Consider the following 1,573-nt stretch of genomic DNA (forward strand, 5'->3'; position numbering starts at 1 on the left):
GGTCCAGGGCTTAGATCCTCACATGTTCCGGTCCAGGGCTTAGATCCTCACATGTTCTGGTCCAGGGTTTAGATCCTCAGATGTTCTGGTCCAGGGCTTAGATCCTCAGATGTTCTGGTCCAGGGCTTAGATCCTCACATGTTCTGGTCCAGGGCTTAGATCCTCACATGTTCCGGTCCAGGTTGATGCTGCTGATGTGGTTCTGACCGTTAAACCCGGATCATGAGGTTCTGTTGGTTCTGTTGGTTCCTCTGAGTCGTGATAGTTCAGTAGAACCGGACCGACACCAGAACTCTGAGGAGAACCTAATCCTCTGAGGGGGCGGGGCCCTGAGCTGTCCAATCAGCCGAGGCTAAAGATTGCCTCGGTGCTGGTGTGACACAGAACCTGATCAATAATCAATAATCACTCAGAGATCAGAGACGAGAGCATCGAGGTACTTTTACTGCAGAATTCACACCTGGTTCTGGTTCAGAGGGAAGTTCTGCTGCATGTTAGTGAAAATGTTCTGGATTCACTGTTTACATCCGTACGGATCCTGATCCAGCTTCACATCTGATCCACTTCCTGGTTTTAAACCCTGATGCTGGTTTCACTTCTGGTTTCCTGCTGATTCTGCGTCTTTTCATTGTGATTTTGGATTTCTGTGTTCATGGTGTCTGACGACGTCGTTGTGCTGATTTTACATTTTTTATGAGCAGTTCCCATCTTCATGTAGACGTTCTGCACATTTCTGAAGTCATGTCAGGTCTTTTAGGGGAACATTTGCATTTTTTTGTGTTGACTTTTATTTTTTATTTTTTTATTTTGAATCTTTTTCTGCTGATTTTTTGTGTGTTTGTGCTGATTGTGCATCTGTTTGCGCTGCTTTTTTACGGGCTTGTGCTGACTGTGGACCTGTTGCCGTCGCTTGCAGCCGTCCCTGTCGGACTCGGAGGACCTGGAGGAGATGGAGAGGCTGAGGAAGGAGCACATCGAGGCTCTGAGGGAGATCAAGAGGCTGCAGGTAAACACACCTGGTTCAGACAGGTCCAGGTCAGAGTTCAGCAGCTTCAGAGTGATGAAGCAGATGTGAGTCACGTCTGTGTGTCTCTGAACACGAGGGCTTTGTGACCGTCTGTCTTTTTTGTCTTTTTATGGTGGTTCTGTGTTTTCCGTCTGCAGGAGCAGCTGGTGGAGTCTCAGCGAGTTCACCATCAGATGGAGGAGGAGCTGAGCAAAGTCAAACAGGTGAGTCTCACCTGGGCGGAGCTACCTGGGCCGAGGAGTCACACCTGAACCAGCGCCTCCTGGACGGGACACGTTTAGAGATGTCACGTCGTGCTGCAGTCATTTTGTGGCCGTTCGTGGTGACTTTGCGCCACTGAATCAGTTTCTTGTGTCTTTGTGGTGATTTCACTCCGACTCGAGGTGACTTCAGGTCTTTTTCTGGTGACTTCAGGTCTTTTTCTGGTGATTTCAGGTCTTTTTCTGGTGACTTCAGGTCTTTTTCTGGTGACTTCAGGTCTTTTTCTGGTGATTTCAGGTCTTTTTCTGGTGACTTCAGGTCTTTTTCTGGTGATTTCAGGTCTTT

General features: G+C 48.3%; 1 protein-coding gene across 1 annotated transcript in view; it reads left to right on the forward strand.

Moving 5' to 3' along the window:
* stxbp4 (syntaxin binding protein 4) overlaps window positions 1–1,573 on the forward strand; it is a 46,076-nt gene that overhangs the window by 22,465 nt on the left and 22,038 nt on the right. Inside the window, exons 15-16 of the mRNA XM_008292379.1 lie at window positions 917–1,006; window positions 1,165–1,230. Coding sequence (XP_008290601.1) covers window positions 917–1,006; window positions 1,165–1,230 — 156 coding nt within the window. The remainder of the gene's footprint in view (window positions 1–916; window positions 1,007–1,164; window positions 1,231–1,573) is intronic.

The sequence above is a fragment of the Stegastes partitus genome, unplaced genomic scaffold (genome assembly GCF_000690725.1).
Source record: "Stegastes partitus isolate 25-593 unplaced genomic scaffold, Stegastes_partitus-1.0.2 Scaffold805, whole genome shotgun sequence".
NCBI classification, from domain to species: domain Eukaryota; kingdom Metazoa; phylum Chordata; class Actinopteri; family Pomacentridae; genus Stegastes; species Stegastes partitus.